Genomic DNA, 23671 nt, shown 5'->3' with positions numbered 1-23671 from the left:
TTACTATATTCTCAGACCTTAATTCTGTACAAATTATAAATTGTAAACAAAGTTCGTACTGCAATAATGGCTTGATTAGTTGTAATCTGCCTTGTGACCATTAATTGATAAAATGTGGAATATAGTGACATGCAGTCAGGTCCTTCAAGGGATTCAGTAAATCCGCAGTCCATAGGCATGGCTATGGGGTGGCAAGTGCTACCTAAATTTTAAACTTTGGATGGGGTAGGGATAAACCTGTTAGGAACGTCGGCCGCGGCGCCCTGCGACCGGGTGTCATGGCTGCCGGTCGTGGCGGGCCATGGCTAGAGTCAGGTCGGCGTTCACAAAAGTAGTCTACTCACTGGGAGCACTGGAGGCTCCCGCGGTGGAAGGCGGACCTGCTTCAGTTTCTTCGCGGCGGCTGTCTTGCCCGGGCTGCCTCGCCCGGCTGCTTGGTTCTCGGCGGTCCGTCTCCTCCCCCTCAGCCCCTAGGGGCCGCGCGCGTGGCTGCAGTAAAGATTTAAAGGAGCCATAACCGGATATTGTCATGGCTCCTCCTGAGTCTCTGCCTCCTGGCTCCTGTATTTAAGGCAAGGTCTGACACCCAGACCTTGCCTTGGTATTGAGGCTTTGTGCTTGGTTCCTGTTTTCGTGTTCCGGATCCTCTCCTTGCTCCGTTCCTGCTCTTCTCCTTGTTGGACTGATTCTCTGGCTCCTGACCCTCGGATTGGTGGTGGTGTATTCTGGTATCGACTTGGACTGGCTCTGGACCCTTCTCCTTCTCTGCTCCTGGATCGGCTTCAGACCATTCTCCCGTCTGCTCCTGGACCGGCTTTCGACCCTCCTCTGGACTTCGACCCTTGGACTGGATTGGGACTATTCTTCTACTGTACTCCCAGACTTCTCACGACCTGCTGGAGGCCCCAGCCGTCTGGAACCCACGACCTGCAGGAGGCGCCTGCATCCAGACCATCTTCATTCTTCAGGGAGTCACCTAAGTCCCAGCGGCCGTGTCCCTATGGGCTCCTCCTGGGGGAATCACGAGCTTCCAGGGTGAAGTCGTCCTCTCAACATCTTCAACAGGCCTCGCCATCTGACGGTAGAGACCGACGAGGGTTTACTTCCTTCTCGGCAGCGCAGACTCTACCTCAGAACAAGGGTCCACTCTCCGGTTCATAACAAACCCAAACCCCTGTCTGATCCGATCAGTGGGGATACACCTCCCTACCCACCCCCAGCTGGCAGCAGGAGTTGTGTTTAACTGAACGTCATCTCCTGTTGCTGTGGGATCAGTCTCATAACTTTTACCTTGAAAAAGGAATGTGTATCTGTAAGAGAGAGAGAAAGAGAGTGTGTGAGGGAGCCTGTATATATTTGTCAGTCTGTTAATTGCTTTATTGTGTGTGTGTGAGAGAGAGAGAAAAGAGGTATATGAGAGATCCTGCATGTCTGTGTGTAAGAGAGAGAGAGAGAGAGCTTGTGTGTGGATATATGGGAGTAAGAGCCTGTGTTTAACTGTGTGTGTGAGAGCTTGTGTGAGAGAGATGGGAGACATATGTGTGTATGTGAGAGAGAAAGAGAGAGGGTGTTTGACAGTGTGTATGTGTGTGTGAGAGAGAGAAAGAAGACAAATGTGTTGTGTGTATTTGTGAATGAGAGAGAGAGCCTGTGTGTGTGAGAGAGAGGATAAAGTTTGTGCACCCTCCTTCCTTCAATCTGCAACAATCTCAGGGCAGCTGGAAATTAAAAATTCCCAGATATGGAGAGTGAGAGATATTTATTTATTTGTTTATTTATTTATTTATTTATTTGTTTTTATATACCATCATTCGGTTCAGCCATATATTAATCCATATTAGTTTCATTATTGGATGTTATTTGATGTGTCTATTGTTTTGAAATATATTGGTGTTTTATGAAATTTATAAACATTTCTATGAGGTTTCATTTATTGAATGTTCTATTCATCAGTTTTGAAATATTTATTTTGTTTATTAGTATGGTTTTACTTTTATGATGTTTTATATGTCTTGATTTTGTTGTTTGTTGCTCCCTTACACCCAAATTTTAAAAGTCCCACGTGCATAAAAATTGGGGGTTACGTGTATGGTCGAGCCCTGCGCACACCGCGCGCATTTTAGAACGGGCCCGGTCACGCACATGACCCCTGATACACGCACAAGTGCCGAACCTGCTGAAAGGGGTGGGCCTGGGGCAGGGGCAGAGCGAGAGGCAGGCCGGGACAGTGCCATTAGACACTGTCCCAGGGAAGTGTTCGCCGGCAGCCGGCCAACACGCGGAGTTTACTTCTGCTCTGGAGGAGCGTAAGTACAAAAATAAAAAAATGGGGATAGATAGGGTTAGTTTAGGGTTTGGGGAGGAGGGGGAAGAAGGAGGAAGGATAGGGTTAGGGATAAGGAAGTTCCCTCCCAGTCCACCCGCCCGCACATGCGTGTGCGGACATGAAAATCCGGTGCGCATGTACACGCAGGAAACGTATTTTATAACATGCGCGTACCAACATGCGCATGTTATAAAATTGGCGCATCCATGTGCATGTACCAGGAACCGCGTGCGTCTTTTAAAATCGACCCTTATTCTATATTTGGTAAGTGTCTGTCTATGTTCTGTATGTATGGCTGAGGTGAAGAATTCTGCTAGTGTATAGTTTCTGTGTAGGGATCTCTAGCAGTCCATCTTGTTCTGTTTCTAGCAGAAGGTGTATTAGTCTTCTAGAGCTGTTTGAGTCCTGGGAGTTAGTGTTGTTTTGATATGACAGATTTGTCTCTTGGGGTAAATTGTATTCTTGGCAGGCTGTGATTACTTTTTATTGGATCTATATAAGTATTATCCAAAAATACTGTACATGACCTTTTGAAACAATATAGGACCCATTTTTAGATGTGAATGTCTTTGATATGATAACTGAAGAAGGGATCTTATAGTTTTAACAGCTTTGCCTCGGTATGCCACTGTATACATGTATGATATGGGATAAACATACGCCTATTTTATAATATGCAGGTAAGTGATACATGCATGCTATAAAACACCATGATAAAACTATGCACAGCCACATACACGTGCATATGCTACTGTGCGCAATTGTCTAAAAGTTATCCTCTAACCGTGCACTTTTTGCCACTGTTGTTGACTGATACTTCTTTTAGTTGCTTTGAAAACTAGAATAGCTTTTTTTTTGTTTACAGTTGTTTATTAACAGCAAATCCATTACAGAAATATGGCAACAACATTTACATATATAAATTAATATACTGTTCCATTTTTTCACCAGTATTATTATATACATTATGGTCGGAAATTACAAGATATCTTTGCAGTTGAACAAAAGGTGGGCCAATATAAGAGTAACATCAATTAAAGTAGTTATAATAACAGTATTAATAGCTATAATAGTTATAATAGCACTAATGGTTATAATAATAATAACCATGATAATAACCAAAATAGTAGAAACCATTAATAAAATACAATAATAGAGCCTAGTTGCTCTTTTGTCCCTTCAGCGTAGCTGTAGATTGCTGTTAGTAAGTTTTTTTATTATCTATTTATTCTATTCTAATCTAACTGACATTTCCCTCCCCTAACTCCCCCCCCCCCTTTTTAATTGTTGTGGTTATTGTTGTGCTATCCCCCCCTTCCCCCTCTTATCCAATCTTCCGGCATCAGGACATAGTAGGAAGTCTGATCAATCCAATACGCTGGAAATGACTGGTAAGATCGAAGATTTGGAATGACATAAAGAACTTGAATAAAGAACTTGAATAACATGATAAACTTGGGTGCCATAAAGAATTTGGGCAGCATAAAGTACAGAACGCTTTATGTAGTATGGACAAGCCATATGTAAGATCAATATGCAGTGTACCATATAGAAAACATATACAGATCTAGGATTGCTGTAAACATAATTACTAGGTATAGGCTACAGGTAATTCCTCAGTCATCTCGACAGAGGCTTCCAATAGTACTAGAGTAAATGGAGCCAGCATCTAGCGAGATATAAACATGTGGATACGGAGATTTATCAAGATCCTTTCTATGCATTTTCTGACAAAGAATTTGGTTGGTTTTATTCCACCGGTTCCTTATTGTGGCCATAAAGAAGTCATACATTAATGCATCTAGTTAACAGTCATACCCAGAATGATATGTAATTGTATTAAGCTGAGTATGCTAAGCTAAATATCCAAAACTGAATATCCAAACTAAACAAAACAGATAGCATATTCTAAGCCTGCTTGAATAAACAGGTAGGGTAAGATATAAATTGAATTGCGTATTAGTTGAATTGAGTTTTAATTATCGCCAGTTAGGAGTCTAGTATCTAGAAGCATAAGTCGGATGTCATTGTTCAAGGAGCCATTATCTCGCAAGCTTATGCACCGATCTACATCACAGAGGCGTCCACCGTTCATGACGAGAGTTTTGTACATCCACCTCACCCATCTTTCAAAAAAGCGAGGAATGATATGGCTTCTTTGGGCAAAAGTTTTACATAATCATGCCAGATACTTATTGTTATGCCACGATGTTGAGCGGGTTTTTGACGTGCTGTCAAATATTCGTGGTGGAGAGTCTGTTGGATTTTGTGTTTCCAGATAGTTTTATATTGAGGTGCTGGATTCATCCATTGGTTCAGTATTGTATCTTGCGCTACTAGTATAATTTTATTTAGGAGTTGGATTTTGAATTTATCTAAGATGTTGTCAGTGACCTTTACTAGACCAAATAGCTAAATCCTGGGGTCCAGCTGTAAGGAGGTTCCCCACATTTTTTGTGACATTTCTTGTAGGTAGCGCCAAAATTCCTGTACTGCTGCACATGACCAAAAACTATGATAATAAATCCGGATTGGCTGTCGCACATCCAGTACAGAGCTGATTTTGAGTTAGTCCCATGTGGAAGGCCGTGTATTGCGAGTAATATGCTTGATAATAAAATTTATACTGTTTGTCTCATAACGCCACGTTTTCCGTAGTTATGGGGATTCGTTGAAGGCAAACTTTGAGATCCTCTGATGAGATTTTACAGGGTAATCCTTTATTCCACTTTTGGGTAATTTTTGAGAATTCTGGTGGAAAGGTCAGCTGAATGATTGCAGAATAAAACTGTGAGCATTTGAAGTGTTTACCTGCTGGTCTATGAATGAATGAGAGGAGACTCTGAGAGTTCAAGAATGATGGATGGGTTTGTAATTTTTCATTGATAAAGTGTCGCAGCTGACGGTACCCAAAGAAGTCTGCATGTGGTATATGATAAAGATCGTGAAGCTCCTGGAAGCTGTAAACATGAACCTGATCCGCTTCGAAATGTAACAGTTGTGAGATAGTTTTCAGGCCTAACTGTGCCCAGCGAGTAAAAGGTACTTGAGTCATGCCTGGTTGGAAGACAGGGTTGCCTGTTATTGTCTGGCATACAGTGCTTTCTGGAAGCACTTGATGAAGTTTGCATATGAGTTTCCACACCCGGCTCAGCGGACTGATAATAACACTGGATGTATAATAATGTGGAATTAATTTATCTGGACTTTGTAACACAGCACCCGGTGTTAGTGGAGTTAACCAGTGATGAATATATCTCATAGGAGAACAAACTTCAGAGTCAAAAGTCCAGTCCCGTATATGTCGCAATAAACTAGCATAGTTGTACGCCCTTAAGTTGGGGCAATTTAAGCCTCCATCTCGTTTTGACCTCATCAGGACTTTCAAAGGTATCTGTGCAGGTTTCCCCCTGCATAAATACCAGTTAAGTGCTTTGTTGATCTCTTCCACATCTTGCGTCTGCAACCAGATGGATAACATACTGAAGAGGTCTAGCCATTTAGAAGTTTCCATCATCTTTAATAATAAAATTTTCCCAGAAAATGAAAGTGGTAATGTTTGCCATGTCTGCAATTTGGGGCGGATTTTCAGAGCCCTGCTCGCGTAAATCCGCCCAAAACCGGGCGGATTTACGCGAGCAGGGCCCTGCGCGCCCGGAAGCCTATTTTACATAGGCCTCCCGGCGCGCGCAGAGCCCCGGGACTCGCGTAAGTCCCGGGGTTCTCCGAGGGGGGCGTGTCGGGGGGCGGGCCCAGTCGTCGCGGCGTTTCGGGGGCGTGTCGGCAGCGTTTTGGGGGCGGGTATGGGGGCGTGGCTACGGCCCGGGCGCGGTCCGGGGGCGTGGCCGCGCCCTCCGTACCCGCCCCCAGGTCGCGGCCCGGCGCGCAGGAGGCCCGCTGGCGCGCGGGGATTTACGCCTCCCAGAGGGAGGCGTAAATCCCCCGACAAAGGTAAGGGGGGGGTTTAGACAGGGCCGGGCGGGTGGGTTAGGTAGGGGAAGGGAGGGGAAGGTGAGGGGAGGGCAAAGGAAAGTTCCCTCCGAGGCCGCTCCGATTTTGGAGCGGCCTTGGAGGGAACGGGGGTAGGCTGCGCGGCTCGGCGCGCGCCGGCTATACAAAATCCATAGCCTTGCGCGCGCCGATCCAGGATTTTAGCAGATACGCGCGGCTCCGCGCGTATCTACTAAAATCCAGCGTACTTTTGTTTGCGCCTGGAGCGCAAACAAAAGTAGGCTATTCGCGCGCCTTTTAAAATCCGCCCCTTTGTGTATTAGTTTCTGCTTCAATGGAGTAACGTTGAGTGAATAAATAACCTTCGGGCTTGCTGGGACATAAATTCCTAACTAGAATAGCTTTAATGTTTTTTCTTTCACCAATTTAGGCCACAATTTTCAGATTGTCAACTTTGGGAAAAAAGTCTGTATGCACTTATTTCCCAGCGATAGCAGGCTGAATTAGCCATGCTGTCTGGGAGCGTCGCGACTGGGATCAGTAGGTGGAGTTTCTCCTAGAGTACAGAGTTTTGAACTCTTTGCGGCTGCGCGGTGAGGTTCCCGCGCGATTGCCTGATTTACCTCAGTCTCTTTTTTTCCGCGAGCAGGACTGCACGCGGGGTATTTTTCTCCTTCCTCGTCTCTTCAGATTTTTCAAATTTTTTCGATTTTTCTCCCATCACTTGGCAGCGATGGCTCCAAAGCCATCGGGTTTTAAATACTGCCAATGAGGGAAAATTATGTCCATCACTGATGGACATAATTATTGTTACATTTGCTTGGGCCCGGAGCACGACACAGCCTGATACCGAGACTGTGGTCGGATGTCACCCCGGGCCAGAAGACAGCGCGCTGAGAAAATTGCGCGCCTCCGAAGAAACTAAAGAAAACGCCAGTTAGAAGATCAACATTGCTGGAGGGTGATTCGGCCAGGTCGGTACTACCACCAGGGCTGCGAAAGGACGTCGAGGCCTCGACTCCTTCGGCAGGAAAGTCTATTGCGCCATTCGGGTCACAGGGCTCTGTACCCGCTCGTTCCCGCTTCTTGACGCCGATGCACTTGGAGCATGGTAGACACAGATGGAGCAGCCATACGGCGCATTGGCGCACGGCGCATTCCACGGCACATCGGCGCATGGCGCATCCCATGGCGGATCGGCACATGGCACATTGACGCCACAGCCAACTCACGACGCATTGACACAGGGTGCTTTAACATACAACGCATCGATGTAGGGTGCATCGGACGGTGCTTCTGGAAGTGCTGCTTCATTATCTGGGTCATCTCAACATGATATTCGAAAAAGGAAACATACTAGACATCACCACCATGATAATGCAAAGTGTACAAAGCATCATGACCCACCTACAACTCCACCATTGACCTCTCCCCAAGATCCACCTTAACATGAACACCATTCCAAACAAAAGGCTAAGAGAAAACATCTCCAAATGCTAGAATCTCCACGAACTGATTCTGATGTAAAAGTAGTCCACCTTTCTACTAATGATTCTTCGGAAGGGGAGAGTTCTCATTCGGATTGGTCTTCTTCTCAAAGATCTCATTCAACCCACCATCCGGAACCACGCCATCCTTCTCAGGACTTATCTTTGGGAGCACTGCCCCCACCTTCAGAACCATTTCCTATGCCTTCACAACACACCCTAACATCAAAGGCGATGTCACAAATTTCTCTTGCTTTGAATTCATTCTTCCATGATCTGGAAGCGGTTCATCCCCAGATTCCAGGTCCATCTTCTCCAACCTCTCCTCGACGTTTACCAATGGTCCAGTCACCAAAGCAAAGAGAAAAATCAATTCCAGTTCCAGATCGACCAGATTCACCACATTAACCATGGTCTACATCATCCCCTTCCTCATCTACAGGATTTCCGTCAGATCCCCCTGAGGACCTTCCTGAACCGTATTCTCCTCCTGAGGATTTATCCTACACTAAATTCATAGAAAAAGTAGGATCTCTCCTAAACATTGAAACAGGAAAGGTTCCCGACCCTCGGGCTGAAGTTCTAGGAATCTTAAAGATATTTGAAATGCTGCCAGAACCAACAGCTTTACCACCACATGCTGTGCTAGTTGCGGTTCTACATAAAATGTGGGAAAAAACTTTTACTACCTCAGCAGCCTCAAGGAAGACAGACTTAAAATACAGAATGAAAAATTTCACGGTCTATGAGTCCACGCAATTACCCCATAACTCGGTAGTAGTGGAATCTGTACTATTATGTGCCAAAAGATCAAAACTTCATGTGAACTCACCACCAGGAAAAGATCATAAATCCCTGGATGATTTTGGCCGTAAAATATATCATTCCTCCATGCTGGCCACAAAGATACAACACCATCAATTTTATGTAATACAATATCTCTTTGAATGTCTACAGAGATTACGTCCAGTATGTGTGGTCCTTACCGCAACCATTCACAGACATGGAGGAGGGTCTCCGACACTTACTCCGTTCGGTTTATGAGTCATTTGAATCATTGGCTCGATCCTCAGCGACAGCAATTGCAGCATGTCGCATGGCATGGTTAAGAGCTAGTTCCAAAAGGGACGATGTCCATGACAAGTTGGTGGATATTCCTTGTCTGGGAGACAATCTGTTTGGTAACAAATTTGGTGAGACAGTTACCCTTCTAAAGGAGCAGAATACTGCAGTTCAATCTCTGACATCAGCAGACCCTCATCCTTCTTCTAAAAGATTTTATCCTTCATTCAGAAGAAGACCTTATGCAAGGGCACCTTTCAGGCCGTATAATACTTATAGATCACAGTATTATCCCAATCAGCATTACCAACCACAATCTCAACCTTCACGTGGAGGTCCTCGCAAACCACGTCCTCCAAAACCAAATCCAGCAGCACCACGAAAACAAACTCAATCTTTTTGAATTACCCAGAGCCACCTCCACCGCACTACATAGGAGGCCGCCTTCAGCATTTCTATGCCAGCTGGAAAGCGATTACTTCAGACCCTGGGTGCTAAACATCATAAAAGAAGGTTACAGATTAAATTTGCTAACTCTTCCCACACTTCCTCAAATTTCCCCTCTCAAGAACACATCAAAACATTCAACAGACCTACAGGAACAGTTAGTCACTCTACAGTTGCAGAACTCAATTCGAGTAATCCCAAACTCATTAAAAAAAACCAAGGGTTTTACTCCCCATATTTTCTCATTCCAAAAAAATCGGGAGGTCTTTGACCAATCTTAGATTTGCAAAACCTCAACAAACACATTCAAAAAGAAAAATTTAAGATGACATTTCTCAAGAGTATTCTACCCCTTCTGCAACCCAACGACTAGCTATGCTCCATAGACCTGAAGCATGCTTATTCCCATATACCCATGCACCCTTCCTCCTGGCATTACCTTTGTTTCCAAGTTCAGAACAATCATTATCAATTCAAAGTCCTACCTTTTGGCCTTTCCTCAGCCCCGAGGGTGTTTACAAAATACTTAGCGGTGGTGGTGGCTCATCTCCGACAGCTCTCAATACAGATATTTCCCTATCTCAACGACTGGCTGTTGGTAGCTTCGGAGCCGACTACATTAAAGACTCATGCATTCCAAACAATCAATTGTCTTCAGAAGCTGGGATTCATAATCAATTACGAAAAATCCCATCTACAACCAACTCACGTTCTACAGTTCATTGGGGCACTCATCAATACTGTACATCAAAGGGTGTACCTACCACACGACAGGATACAAATGCTGACTTCTCTGGCTTAGCGTCTACTCAATCGCATGCATTGGCACGACAAATTCTTCAACTGCTGGGTCATATGGCAGCAGCCATCCATGTAGTCCACTCCACATGCGTCGTCTACAATGGGGACTCAAGAACAGTTCTGGCAACCACTATCAACCAAAGTACACCTCACCAGACAAATGCATACAGATGTTCAATGGTGGATGAACACCAATCAACTGAACTCAGGAGCACCATTTCAGCTGCTTCCTCATCAAGTCACTCTCACCATGGATGCCTCCCGGAAGGGCTGGGGAGCCCATCTAAACAACTTAAAGACTCAGGGACGTTGGTCTCTTCGGGAGTCCAACTTTCAAATCAATCTCCTCGAACTTCGAGCCATTTGGGAGGCACTTCAGACTTTCTCGGCCCAACTTCAGGGAAAACATATCATGGTGTACACAGACAATCAGATGGCCATGTTTTACGTAAACAAAGAAGGAGGGTCAGGTTCCTGGATTCTCTGTCAAGAAGCACTTCGCAAACTGACGTGGGTGATATCCAACCAAGTCAACAAGCCACTTACCTTCCCGGTCTAGACAATGTAACAGCGGACTGTCTCAGCAGAATTTTCCATCCACACGAATGGACCTTGAACCGGGATGTAGTGTCCAACATATTACATCAGTGGGGCTTTCCAACTATGGATCTGTTCGCAATGGTGAGCAACTGGCAAACTCAGGCATTCTGCTCCATCTACCCAAGCAAACTTCATTACGCTCCAGATGCTTTCCTCATTCCATGGACAGAAGGCCTACTTTATGCTTACCCTCCCATTCCACTCATATAAAAAATGATACAAAAATGTATCAGAGATGCATCGGACATGATACTCATAGCCCCATCCTGGCCAAGACAACCATAGTATGCGTATCTCAAATGACTATCCATTTGCCCACCAATTCTACTGGAAAACCATCCCCAACTTCTAACTCAGGAGGGGGGATCCCTTCTTCATCCAATGCAAAAATCCCTCCATCTGACAGCATGGAGATTGAAAGGTATGTACTAAATTACCTGGGACTCATCTCAACTTGAGGACATTCTCATTGAATCCAGAAAACCGTCCACCAGGCGTAACTATGTCGGGAATGGCGTTGCAGACCAAAAAATCTAGACCCTTTCTCTACAACGATAACACATCTTCTGGAATACCTCCATACGCTTTTCACAGCGGGTCTCGCATACGCCTCCATTCGAGTACATGTTAGTGCAATTGCAGCTTTTCGTCGTACTCACAACGAACTACCCATTTCCAACCACCCTTTAATCTCCAGATTCCTGCGTGGCATTCTACAACTGAGACCACCGGTCATAAAACCGCCGGTACCATGGAATCTCAATATCGTACTGGAACAGTTAATGTTACCTCCCTTTGAACCTTTCGACTCCTGCCATGTCAAATTCCTTACTTGGAAAATGGTTTTCTTGGTGGCAGTAACATCAGCACGGAGAGTAAGTGAACTACAAGCCTTGGTTCATTACTCCCCGTACTTAGAATTCTTTCATAACAAGGTCACCCTTCGACCTCATCCTGCCTTCCTCCCTAAGGTAGTATCTGCGTTTCATATCAACCAGTCCATTACTCTCCCAATTTTCAAGCCAAAACCTCATCAGAACGACAGAGATAAGCTTCTCCACACCTTGGACTGTAAAAGAGCATTGGCTTATTACAAACAGAGAACTCATTTGGAATCCAGGCCATCTCAGCTATTCCTCTCCTTTAACTCAAACTCTCCCAACCAACCTGTCTCCAGGAGAACTCTGGCTAGTTGGTTGTCCCAATGCATTACGTTTTACTACAATAAGCAAAATCTGCCATTACATACGAGACCAAAAGCACATCAAATAAGAGCAACTGCAATGTCAGTCGCCCACTACAAAAACGTTTCGCTGATGGACATTTGCAAAGCGACAACTTGGTCTTCTCTACACACTTTCACAGTGCACTACTTTTTACAACAGCAGAGTCTTCTGATGCAGCCATGGGTTCGGCAATCCTGTCAACCATGACACAAAAATAAGACTGTCTACTGTTTAGAATTTAAGGGTGGCATCATAACCTACAAACAAACACTTGGACACCACCCGGGAGCTTGGGACTCCCAGACAGCATGGCTAATTCAGCCTGCTATCGCTGGGAAAAAGCAAGTTTGCTTACTGTAAATGGTGTTTATGTAGATAGCAGGATGAATTAGCTATGCGTTCCCTCCCTCCTCCCTAGACAGTCTGCACACACACTAACTACACCTTTATTTTTTATATGTACTTCTCGCTTTGTTACAAGAGACTGAGGTAAATCAGGCAATCGCGAGGGAACCTCACTGTGCAGTTGCACAGAGTTCAAAACTCTGTACTCTAGGAGAAACTCCGCCTACTGATCCTGGTCGCGACGCTCCCAGACAGCATGGCTAATTCATCCTGCTATTGTTACGGTCGAGGACCCTTGGGCCGGCTGAGACAGTGGATGGTATGCTGTGGAGGACCACAGCGAGCGTCATAGCCGGGAAGCGGCGCAGAAGAGATTCGGATGAGGCTTCACCATTGAAAGTCTGAAGTCCCCCCCAGGAGGAGCCCGTAGGGACCCGGACCTCTTGGACTTAGGTGGGATCCTATGCGACCAAGGATCCAGGCTGCGGCGGAAGAGATGGACGAAGGACGGCTGGGCCCAGGTAGCAGAAGAGTCTTCACCCTTGGAAGCCCACAGCTCCCCTGGGAGGAGCCCGTGAAAGCCCGAGCCACTGGAACTTAGGAGAATCCTCTGGGCCAGCAAGTACCGGATACCTGAGGTGATGAAGAAGCTGAAGTCGGAGTCCAAGAGCGAAGCCAGGTCAGAAGCCAGACGTCAGAGATCCAAACCAGAGCCAGGGACGAAAGCAGAAGATGGAGTCATGGGACGGAGCCGAGTCGGAAGCCAGAAGTCAGACGTCAATACCAAAACCAAGGGACGAAGCTGAAGACGAAGTCAGGATACAAAGCCGGGTCGGAATCCAGAAGACAGAAGCAATCCAGGGATATAGCAGCAACTTGAGACTCAGGCAATTGAGGAACCTCGTTGCAAGACCCCGTCCTGTTCAAGCTACAGGGTTTAAATACCCTGCAGCGTCTGATGTCATCCGGGGTGTCCTGTTTGAATTTCCCGCGCTGGTCTCTTTAAAGCCTCAGCCCCCGGGCACGCGCGCGCCTAGAGGGCAGGGCCAAGAGCATCGGGTCGATGGTGTCTCCCTCAAGCAGGGAGAGCCATGACAGGCTGGGGATCGGGCCTACACGGCCGAAGAGAGCTCTGTGTGGGCCGGGCCGGCCCCGAGGTAGGAGGAGGGACCGGGGCAGGGCCCGGTCCCGTAACAGTTATGCACGGAAACACCGTTTATGGTAAGCAAACTTGCTTTTACCAACAGTCTTTACACCAATTTTCAAAGAAATATGCCATGGGAACTTTTGCAGGTACCTTTGCCATTGAATATAACCCACAGAATGCCTCTTTTCAAAGTTGCTAAAAGTCGCATGTTATATTTTATTTGCATTCTAGCTTTAGGGAGGGAGGGCAATTTTCAGACCACTAATTTACATGCATAAATAGCTTTGGAAATTGTCCAATAATTTTTTCATATTTTCAACCTTGGTTTCTATTCACTGTACCTACTCCAGTATTTAATAAGACCCTTATCATATTGTTTACTCTTCTGGTTCACTGCGTTCCTATGCCTTTTCCTTCCATCAGCATTTACCTCCAAGTTGACCGACCTTGTTAAATGTAACTTTATTCTTCCGGTTTTTACTATTTTTTTACTGTTTTTTGGTTACTGTTCCCCTGTTCGATGTAAACCGATCTGATATGGTCATCCAGCCATGAAGGTCGGTATAGAAAAGCGTTAAATAAAATAAATAAATAAATATTCCTGATCTCACCTTTCTATCTTCCTACAGTACTGCAATTTACATTTTTGTTTAAGTGAGTTTGTACTGCTTAAATGTCTTATGTAGTATTAGAGGATTTTTTGCTGTGAAAAACAGCACAACAAATAAAATTATGTGCTCTTCTTCAATAGGTTTGACTCTAGAAGAATCTCTTGATATGAATGCTCTTAATAAACGCCGACATCAACTGGAAAAACAAATGTTTCAGCTGAAAACAGAGCTGAAATCAAAATACGTCTCTGTCATACTCAAGTCTGAACTTGAGGAGAAAATGGACAGTTTATTGAATCAGATCAACAAAGAAGAATCAATAAACAAGAAACTACTCCTTGGGTAAAGTGACTGACTCTTGAGATATTGTATGAATTCGATAGGATTTAATATTTTATTACCAGATCTTTTTTTTCTGTACATTGATCTTAATGAATTCTTTGTTTTTCTCCCCATAATTTAATTTAGATATCAGAAAAGGAAATTGGTTTTAGATGCTATTTCTGCTTGGACAAAATCAGACAAAAGTGTCAGTCTGACGGAATTAATTTCTCAAGTCATAAATGAAGCAGGTAATTTACAAAATGCAAGCTGTTTATATGTTAGAGTTTGCATATGGTTTTGAATGCAAATTCTTCAGTTCATAAGTAAGACGTATTTCCCTGTACGTACCTGGATCAGTCCAGACAGTGGGTTGTGTCCCCAGCAGATGGAGTCAGAGCAAAATTGTAAGGACGGCCCCTTATAGATTGGAGCGCCCTCTGCGTCCCTTCAGATGAAGGTGGCACCTACTGTCCCCCTGTAATCTTGATAGATTTTCTTACTATTTTCTTTGGATGAATCATGTTTAAAAAAAAAAAAGGAATATTTATAGGAGGATCTGTGAAAGAGCTTGCCTTAGTTTCAGTCACTCTGAAACTTGCAGACGGAACATGGGTACTTCATAAAATTGTCTATGTTTTTTCCTTTCACATTGGGGTAAGTTCTGTTACTTTTCCTTACCACAGGAGTCCTCTTAACTTTTTTACTGTTGGGGTGCACGTTGGTGGTCCAACCTCTCCCCCCCTCGACCTGCTGCTCTGAGACGTCGTTTTCCTCAGAGCAGCCCTAACAGAGAGGCGCCATTCCTCTGTTCTAATTCCCTCAGTTCTGGTTGATTATTTACCTTGCCAGTGCAGGCTTTGCTTATGGCTGCTGACAGTCTCCGGAGGGTGTTTGCTGCACAGAATCTGTTTCCCCTCCGATGCCGCACCCGGCGTGATGTTGTGCCTGTGCAGAGCCCGGATCGCGGCTCTCCCATGAAGGCCTATGTGCAAGGTGCCTCCCCAGCGGGGAAGGCACCTCGAGCCCCGGGGGACATTCTGCTTCACGTGCTCGTGCGTGCACGGCTTCGGCCAGGCCGGCCCCGTTCCCATCCAACGCGGGAACGGCGGACATTTTGTCTCCTTCATTGCCTGCTTCAACGCAGCCAGATTCAGTTTCAGTCAGCGGTTTTCCTCTTGCCCCGCCGATTCTAACTCCCGCGAACCTCCCAGATCCAGAAACTCCATTGGGGCACCCTCCTGATAATCTGCCCCTGGGCCCCCCCTCCCCCACAGCCTTTCTCTGCGGACTTTATTCTTTTGATTCATAATGCCTATTTAGCAAGAATGGACCCAGCCTCTGCCCCTCCTCCCTCCAAGGTGATTAGGCTGGATGAGTCTGGGACTACTGGGGCACCTCTACAATTACCAGGGCTCCCACAAGGCTCAGGTCCCACATTCCCCCAGGGATCTACAGGAGGGGGAGTCCTCCAAGTGTCAGGGGCCACGTCACAAGGGTCCTCCAGAGTACGGGTGGTTTCTCACTCTCCTGTTCACAATTTTACTCCTCAGGATCCGGCTACCGACCCAGACCTGGATGATCAGATACCGGTGATGCAAGTAGATGGTGATGATCCCCGGGTGTTACATCTTTTTCAGAGTGATGAGTTAGATCTCCTCATTCCCCATGTATTAGACGAACTGGACATTGAGGCCCCACAAGACACCTCAGGGCTCAGTACAATGACAAAAAAGGGTGATCCCGACCTGGCGGGACTCCGCCCACCAGCCAAAACATTTTCGTTTCATCCTATGCTTCTCCAGTTGTTGTCCAGGGAGTGGGATACTCCAGAAGCTTCTCTGAGGGTCGGCAGAGCAATGGACAAGTTGTATCCACTCCCTGAAGACTCCTTGGATTTCCTCAAGGTCCCCAAGGTGGACGCGGCAGTGTCAGCAGTCACGAAAAGAATGACTAATCCAGTCACTGGGGGAGCAGCTCTCTGAAATATGCAGGATCGCAAGCTAGAGGTATACCTAAGAGAGTCTTTGAGGTGTCGGCTCTGGGGTCAGAGCGGCTGTCTGCAGCTCTCTTAAGCAAAGAGCAGGCCTCAGATGGGTACAACAACTGCTCAATGCTCAAGAGCTACCCAGTGAACAAATAGTCCATAGTTCGCCAGATGTTAGATCGTCTCCTGGACTTAGGGGCCATTCTCCCAGTACCCTTGGAAGAACAAGGGTTAGGCCATTATTCCATCTACTTCATGGTTCCCAAGAAGGAAGGTTCCTTTCATCCAATCCTCGACCTCAAGATGGTCAACGAGGCCCTCAAAATTCCACATTTCCAGATGGAAACCTTATGCTCCGTGATAGTGGCGGTACACAAAGGGGAATTCCTAGCTTTGTTGGATTTGACAGAGGCCTATCTACACATACCTATCCTGCAGGATCATCAGCGCTATCTCCGCTTCAAGATCCTCGGCCAGCATTTTCAATTTCAGGCTCTGCCCTTTGGTCTGGCGACCGCGCCATGCACTTTCACCAAGGTGATGGTTGTCGTTATGGCGGCACTATGGAAGGAAAGGATCCTAGTGCACCCCTACCTGGATGACTGGCTTATTCGAGCGAAATCCAGGGATCTGTTCCAGCGAGCGGTCGACAGAGTTCTCCAGCTCCTCCGCCATCTTGCATGGGTCATCAACCTGGCCAAGAGCAGTCTTCAACCCTCGCAGACGATAGATTCCTAGGAGCACATTTCAATACCAGTCTGGGCAAAGTTTTCCTTCGTCGGTACCGGGCTCAAGCTCTACTCGCTCAAGTTCAGCGCTTCCGCTGCCTGCCACTCCCCATGGCATGGGACTATCTCCAGGTACTGGACTCTATGGCTTCCACTATAGATTTAGTTCCTTGGGCCTTCGCACATTTGCGGCCTCTACAGAGTGCATTGCTCTCTCGCTGGAAGCCGATATCTTGGGAGTTTCAAGCACGACTATCGTTGCCGGACTCGGGCCGGGATAGTCTGCTCCGGTGGCTCCATCTGGATCACTTATTACGGGGAGTGGACTTGGAGATTCCTCAGTAGGTGATCGTCACCATGGATGCCAGCCTCTCCGGCTGGGGAGCAGTTTGCGAGACTGTCGACTCAGGGTCGATGGATGTTCACGCAGGCACAATGGCTGATAAATCGTCTGGAAACCAGAGCGGTTCATATAGCATTGCAGCGTTTCCTTCCCCTAGAAAGTAGAATCCCATCGGCCGCGGGAGGCTCATGCTGCTGCTATCTCCTTTCCCGATTACCGTCTGCTTCAATTGCGCAGGGGCCGATGCTGCAGCCGCTGCTGCTACTTTTTCACGCAGCACGGCTCTTTCTCCTTCCCACGCACTGCGTATCACTTCCTGTTCCGGGTCACGGGGGGGTGGGGTGTGAGGCGCGGGTAGAAGAAAAGGCCAGCCATGGGTGCTATAGCTTCTTTTAGCACTGCTGCCGTTCCCACTGGGCTTGAACGTGTTGATAGCCCGGCGGCAACGGCAGCAGGGAAGAAAGAGCAGCGGGAGAGACCGGGAGCACGAAACACACCTGCCGGTGCATGGCGACACACTAGTGTGTCGCGACACACCGGTTGAGAACCGCTGCTCTATAGAGCCCTTTATCCCCCTTTTCCTTTAAAGTATGAGTTGTAACTCTCCCCCTTCCTGGCTACTCAGTATCCATGGCTGAGCTGGAGGATTCCTCTCCCCCAGAACCTACCTCCATCCCTTCCTCCTCCTGTTCTGAGGAGCTAGGCTTTTCTGGCCATTGCCACCATGCCGTCATGCCCCCTTCCTCCATCTCCATTGATTCAGCTGTGTCTGACTCGTTATCATTTAACTCTGACAGCTGTTCTCCCTCTTGCTCTGCCCACAGGTCAGGTGGTGGTTCTAAGAACCTGGGAGTTGTAGTTTTTGCTGCCTTCGGCAACGCCCTCTGCTGTCTGCCTTGGTATTACCTGACTTCATCCTATGGTGCCGGGGCTGTTCCTGACCCCGGCAGTGCTGCACTGCATCACAGTATCAACTCGCACCTCGGGTCAAGGGTCTACATACACACTAATCATAACACTTGCTTTGATATCTTAATTTCCACCCACTCATAATGAAAACTTGAAGGAATATCTGAGGATAGGAACCAAGACAATAGCATCACTTTGATTTTTTAGCATTCAACACTAATCTACTATCATATAACCAACCTCTATTAGCGAACTAATGATCTTATTAATAGCATCACTCTTAGATGAAACTGTATAATAAAACTGGATATCATCCGCAAATAATTGATAACTGACATCCAGATTTGCTACAAATTGGTATGAAAGAAAAATATAAATGTTAAAAAGACAAAGTCGAACCCTGAGGGATAGCAGTACAAAGTTTAAAACAAGAAGAAGAACATCCTCAGTATGATATTTTGATACCAATCAGACAAGTAAGAACTAAACCAGTTTAGTTTAGTTTAAAACCTTACGGGTAGATTTTGTAAGGTGCACGCGCGCGTCCATGTGCGTGCACTTCCTGACGAGCACACATGGATGCGCCGATTTTATAACATGCACGCATATTATAAAATTGGTGGGCCGCGCGCCAGTTTTTATAATCTGTGTGTGCATGTGCGCGCAGCGCTCGCAAGAGAGTGTAAAATTCTGAAAATTCACACAGCGACACATCGCGGCCTTCCCCAGTTCCCTCCTAGTCCGCTCAAATTAAGGAGCGGATTGGGAGGGAACTTCCCTACACCCTCCCCTAACCTCCCTTCCCCTTCCCCTCTCTTCCCCAACCTCTAAATCCGACTGATTCTTTTTTTTTTTTGTTACAATACTTACTTCAGGGCCCAACTGAAGTAAGTTGCGCCTGTCCCCGACCTGCCCCTTCCTGCCCTTGGACCACCCCTCCCTACCCCCGGGACCACCCCTTCGAAGAGGCCTGGCTCTTGTGCGCATAACCCCCATTTTCCCCGTGTGCGGGGGATTAAAAATAAAGCCTTTAGAGGATAATCCCAAGCTTTCTAATCAACTCAGTAATATTGCAGGGTGAAGGGTGTCGAAGGCCAATGATATATCCAATAAAATCAGAGCAATTTCTACCACTGTCAAAACCTTGAAAGAATACATCCATACTAGAAAGAAGCAACATTTCAATGTTATGTGAGGCTCTAAAACCAAATTGGTAATTGTCAAAGAGGTTCTGCTCTTCAATAAAATAATTCAATTTTTGTAAAACTACTTTTTCTAAAACCTTCGCTAAAAAAGGTAAGAAAAAAATTGGACAATTATTTGCCAACTCACTGGGATCCAAGTTTTCTTTCTTTAAAATAGATTGAACAGAGACAGTCTTAAAATTAAATGGAACATAAGCCTCATTAAAAGAAGCATTACCAAAAAGTTAGCTTTTTCTGTCAATAAGCTGGCAGATTTAGCCATTATATGTGGGGTGGCAGCACCAAATGGACTTTTCTCTCCAAGCTAATAGAGCTTTGAGCTCTATTGAGCATGTGCAGGAATTCCTGCATGGGCATTGCCTCCCAGCCATTTTTGTCTGAGCACAGCACGGATGTGTACTTTGTCTCTCCTGAATTTTTTCTTCTCAAACTTTTTGTCTATAACTTTTTTTCTCATACTTATTGCCTTGCTGCCTCAACAGCATCCCCAATAGCACTTTCAATGCTACACACAAAAAACAAAGAGAAAAGCCCAAAGAGCCTCCTTGCTGCTTCAGATGTTGGGCAAGAAAAAGTCAATTACGGCCAGCGGGTTTAAGAGCTGCATTTGTGGCCAGATTATGTCTCTCACTGGGGCATGACCTTTGTTATTGGTGTATAGGACCGTACCAAGACCCAGCCATCTGCTATATCCTTGGTCACATGTCCCTGAGTGCTCAGCAATCCAGAGCCATTAAGGTAGATGACCTGTGACAGTCCCTCCAGGGCCGCAGCATATCCTCCTTCCTGTATACAGGTTCATCTGCTTTGCTGGGTAGGGCGTTGAACCATAGCTCTTCTAAGACTCCTCCAATAGTGCAAGCCAAAGCCTTGGAGTTGAGTGAGTTTGGCCATCATGTGTCAAAATCCAAGCAGTATGCAATGGATATTGGTGGACTAAAGGAATCACACATAATACGAAGAGATATAAGGATGATGTATGAAATAAAGTGAAGCCTGTTCACTCCTTAAAGATTCAATAAGGAGAATTACAAATTTCAAAGGCCAAGCTGAGAGATTTAATTATAATGGGAGTTCAATCCAGTCCCCCAATATGGCCATGTTTCGCCAGTGGGGCTGCGTCAGGAGGGATCCACAATAAAACCTAGAAACAAAATATATATAGTCAAAATCTATGAACAGGAACAAGAATTGTATGGCTAGAAAATACTAATTGTTGTTCAGTATTAGACAAACAAAATTACTCACTCGAGGACCCTAAGAACATATTGATATGTAAATTTTTAACATAAAAAACTATAAAAAACAAAAGGCCAACATAAAATAATAAATTAAAGAATGCTAGTAAAGAAAATTAAACTGATAAGAAAACAAAAGCCATAAAACTAGTATTAACAAAACAAGGGATAAAAAAATTAAAAAGCTTGTGAGGAGGCCACTGCTACAGTATAGACCACAGCCGCAGGAGATTGGCAACTGATGAAATATCAAAAATGTTATCACAATTAAATATGAGCTACATTTCAGATATTATAAAGATTAAGTGATCAAACAGAAAGGAATCATCAAGAAATCCTTTAAAAGTGTAATTCAAAATTATAATACATGATTTTTAGAGAAGATAAGCCAACGGCAAAAGTATGGACACATGAGCAGGGGTTGGAGAAAGTAAAAATGGCAGAGGAGGGAAAGAAGGGGCTTAAGGTGATTTAATATATAAAAGAAATAGGTTCCAAGAGATAGAATGGGTCTATAATACTAAGGGACACAAAAAGCATATACATACCTCAGCTGAGAACTGGAGAGGGCTAAAGGAACAAAAACGCGGATGGCCAACCAGCGAGGCAAGGAGAGCAGCCAAGAATCAAGAATATAATAATAAAAAATGAATCAACAATATCAGATAAATAAAAGTGAAAAATGAATTGAAAAAAGGAGAGAGGTATGCCTTTGATTAAAGTGAGAAAAGACCAGACAGTGTTCAAAATGAAGACGGAAGTTTAAGTGGAATGAAAATCTTTAAGCGAATATTAGATTAGAAGGGTGAGCATTGCAGGTGCATGAACTTAATACACAAATTGTAAAGATGGCATATAAGATGAACAAAATAAATATCGAAACAAAGATGATGACAAATGTTAAGTAGGCAATTGTATAAACTTAAAGAAGAAGGCCTCTTGAGGCAAAAAAGAGTTTTATGTTGCATAATACATCTGAAATAACAGGAAGACGGATTAGAATGCAAAAATTGTCAGCAGCAAGGTAAGAAAAAGAAAAGGAGCCGGGAGGCACATACTTTAGTATTAGTGTAAATACCATTTTTATTTTATTTTTTTATATTTATTTCATCTTCAGCAATATAATTCTCTTGTTCTTGAAAAATATCCCTTCAACTAAGGTGTAAATTTAAAACATTGCTAATGGTCTTATTTCAATAGCACTCTCTTATGCGATCTCCTTATTTCACCAATTTTTAAATTGCTTTGTACTTAGCTCTGTTTAGTTAGAAGTGATCTTCTCTTATGCTGATCATTCACATTAGCGAAATTGGAGCCGTCAGCCCGACACTGGCAGTGTTTCGACTTTCCCGTCTTCCTCAGGGACTAAGAGAGCTTTTTGCTATCTTTTTCAGCCTTCCTCAACGCCATGAAGCCAGCAGAATTTGAGGAAGGCTGAAAAAGATAGCGCACCGCAGAGGCCTTGGTTTTATCTCAGTCCGAGGGCCGCCTCCCGATGACATCACACTAGGTCCTGCCCCCTCATTTCAATGCATCAATAATCTGTTCCAAAGATAGCAACATACATCCACTCCTGACTTGCGAATGCTTGGACCTTTAGTTTTGTCAATACTGGTATTGCTAATTTGTCTCCAATTTGTTCTGTATTGTAGCTGATCACTTAGAGGGCTGGATATATTTGGAAGAAGATGATCCCAACATTATGAAAGAAGGCGCAATATTGCTGCAGTGTATTGAAAGGTGATTTGAAATAAAACTTGTGTTATGATATGTAAATTGTACAGCTTTGTCAAGGAAGAGCTGCCACTATGAATAATTTTTTCTCTCCATAGTTAATTAGGAGTACCCAGTTTAAGGAAAGATAATTAAATATTATTACTCATATAGGAGGGCTTTGATTTCTTTTAGTATTTATTAACTGAGCAAAAGGGCAATACAAGTATCCTAATACAATATATAATTATGTATATGAGTACTGTATAATTATCATGGGACTAAATTATTGCTTGATTTAATGGAAGTAACAGCAATTGATGGACTGCATTGGTCTATTAATCTTCTTCCATTCCAAGTCTTTTTGCTGTATACCAAGATTCACCAATAAAGGAATGAAAGAAAGACCATATAAAATACAATTTTGAGGCCATTGCATGAGGTCTATATGTTTAATTTGTTTTTATATATTTTATATATATGTTTTATTTTGTTGGGGTTTATTGCATTTGTTGATTTGATTGTATATTGCTTTGGATGGTCTTAATTAAGACTGGAAAGGCAGTTTATAAAAACTGCAATATAAATACATTTCCAGTTATAAGGGGTTTTCTGGTTAGTTGGCATCTGCTTGTCAATTGAAGGTTTTCTCTTCTGTTTGTAATGAAATGAATTGCTTTTTTTTGTCAGTTGTTGTCACCTACAGGGAGGTATTCTCCTACACACCAAGGGGTAGATTTTCAGAGCCCTGCTCGCCTAAATCCGCCCAAAACCGGGCGGATTTAGGCGAGCAGGGCCCTGCGCGCCGGGAAGCCTATTTTACATAGGCCTCCCGGCGCGCGCAGAGCCCCGGGACTCGCGTAAGTCCCGGGGTTCTCGGAGGGGGGCGTGTTGGGGGCGTGTCGGGGGGCGGGCCCGGTCGTCGCGGCGTTCCGGGGGCGTGTCGGCAGCGTTTTGGGGGCGGGTACGGGGGCGTGGCTACGGCCCAGGGGCGTGGCCGCGCCCTCCGTACCCGCCCCCAGGTCGCGGCCCGGCGCGCAGCAGGCCCGCTGGCGCGCGGGGATTTACGTCTCCCTCCGGGAGGCGTAAATCCCCCGACAAAGGTAAGGGGGGGGTGTAGACAGGGCCGGGTGGGTGGGTTAGGTAGGGGAAGGGAGGGTAAGGTGAGGGGAGGGCAAAGGAAAGTTCCCTCCGAGGCCGCTCCGATTTCGGAGCGGCCTTGGA

General features: G+C 45.3%; 1 protein-coding gene across 2 annotated transcripts in view; it reads left to right on the top strand.

Annotated features, from left to right (window-relative positions):
* CLHC1 (clathrin heavy chain linker domain containing 1) overlaps window positions 1–23671 on the top strand; it is a 183562-nt gene that overhangs the window by 76892 nt on the left and 82999 nt on the right. For both annotated transcript variants that reach the window (XM_029593450.1, XM_029593451.1), the window contains 3 exons: window positions 14144–14345; window positions 14472–14575; window positions 22387–22474. In XM_029593450.1, the coding sequence (XP_029449310.1) occupies window positions 14144–14345; window positions 14472–14575; window positions 22387–22474 (394 nt within the window). The remainder of the gene's footprint in view (window positions 1–14143; window positions 14346–14471; window positions 14576–22386; window positions 22475–23671) is intronic.

This window comes from Rhinatrema bivittatum, chromosome 3 (assembly GCF_901001135.1).
Source record: "Rhinatrema bivittatum chromosome 3, aRhiBiv1.1, whole genome shotgun sequence".
Lineage (NCBI taxonomy): Eukaryota > Metazoa > Chordata > Amphibia > Gymnophiona > Rhinatrematidae > Rhinatrema > Rhinatrema bivittatum.
Note: the sequence above shows the minus strand (reverse complement) of the source record. Positions and strands in the feature narration are given on the sequence as shown.